The sequence below is a fragment of the Pygoscelis adeliae genome, unplaced genomic scaffold (genome assembly GCF_000699105.1).
Source record: "Pygoscelis adeliae isolate BGI_AS28 unplaced genomic scaffold, ASM69910v1 Scaffold766, whole genome shotgun sequence".
Classification (NCBI taxonomy): Eukaryota; Metazoa; Chordata; class Aves; order Sphenisciformes; family Spheniscidae; genus Pygoscelis; species Pygoscelis adeliae.
The window spans coordinates 10,619-12,054 of NW_008825008.1; the positions used below are offsets into that span (position 1 = coordinate 10,619).

The 1,436-nt window shown below is 64.3% G+C and overlaps 1 protein-coding gene across 1 annotated transcript in view; it reads right to left on the bottom strand.

Annotated features, from left to right (window-relative positions):
- Positions 1 to 1,436, bottom strand: part of PDLIM7 (PDZ and LIM domain 7 (enigma)) — a gene marked incomplete at its 3' end in the record, with an annotated part of 12,905 nt that overhangs the window by 3,152 nt on the left and 8,317 nt on the right. Inside the window, exon 6 of the mRNA XM_009326223.1 lies at positions 67 to 268. Within this exon, the coding sequence (XP_009324498.1) occupies positions 67 to 268 (202 nt within the window). The remainder of the gene's footprint in view (positions 1 to 66; positions 269 to 1,436) is intronic.

Consider the following 1,436-nt stretch of genomic DNA (forward strand, 5'->3'; position numbering starts at 1 on the left):
CAGTTGCCCCATCAAAGCTGGGCACCCCTCCACAGCCGGGCAGCTCTGAGCCCTGCGGGAACTTACTGCCGTCTGTGCCCGTCAGCCGGGCCAGTTTGCGGAAGGAGCGGGACTGGGAGGGCCCGGTACGGGGCTGCCAGTCCTCAGCATCTTCTATCAGCTGCAGCTTCCCAGGGTTGCACACGGGGGTGTTGGGGGACTCCAGAGGCTGCGGGGACTGGCTGCATGTGACAGAGGGCAGGCACTCAGCCGACACCAAGCATGAACCCTGCTTTGACACAGGGAAGCACTCCCAAAGGCACCCTTCGCTCACACCAACCCCCTCGCCAGACCCCAGCACTCACCACTGCTCCCCCGTGCCCCAGCTGGACCTGAGCATCAGAAAAAACGGCGGCACAACAGCCAATGCTTGACCCATTGCTCAGTGCATCCCTCCCGTACGCACCCCCAGCCCCACGAAGATGCCAGCAGCATTCACTCCAGACCAGCCCTGCAGCCACCTCACAGCCCCGCGGGACATTGTGCCCCAGGTCCAGGCGCTGCCCAGCACTTCCCAACACCCCCAGCAAAGTGTTGCCAGTGCCACCAGCTGCCCCTACCCACTGTGTCCGGGACTCCTCGGTGCAGCTTGGCCTCCCCAGCTCAGTGCCAGCAGTGCCCAGGGGGTCCTGCCCAGCACCTTGGCACAGGGACAACCCACCATAAGGAAACTTTGTTTGGCAACAGCCTGCCTGGCAGGCGGGTGCCCAGACAGTACCCTCCTGAGGGGACGGTCAGAGCAGTGGCTGAGCACTGGTGGTGCCCGTCGTGGGGCAAGCACAGGGCAGCCTCTGCAGCTCGGCCAACAGCTCGGCTCTGGCGAGAGGGAGAGGACAGAGAAGGAGGAGAGGAGAGAAGAAACAGCCACAGGGCAAAGAACTTCCCCGGAGTCACCGCAAGCAGCGAGGGCAAGGGCAAAGCAGCTGGTGGCACTTGCCCAGCTCTGCCCAGCCACCCGACAGCCCCCGCCAGGCTCATGGGCCCTTGTACTCGAGGTCCAGGCACTGCCCAGCACCTCCCAAAACCCACAACCAGGTTTTGCCAGTGTCTCCAGCCTCCTCCAGAACCCGTTTGCCCAAGAGGCCAAGGTGCAGCTCAGCCTCCCCAGCTCAGAGCCAGCAGTGCCGAGTCCTGCCCAAGACATGCAGCCCCATAGCTCCTGCTGCCGCCCTGGCACACGCTCCCCTTACCTGGGCTTTTTAACAAGCTCATCCTCACGATCCTCCACTGAGCGCAGCAGGAGAGAAAGGAGGAGACAGAGTCAGTCTGTGGCAACCGAGGCCCAGGGACAGGCAGGAAGGGAAAGGCAGGAAAACCGACCTCTCCTCCTGCCCCAACGCACAGCCCTGCCCGGCCGCAGGGCAGAGCATGGCCCCAGCCCAGCGGCACCACCACCA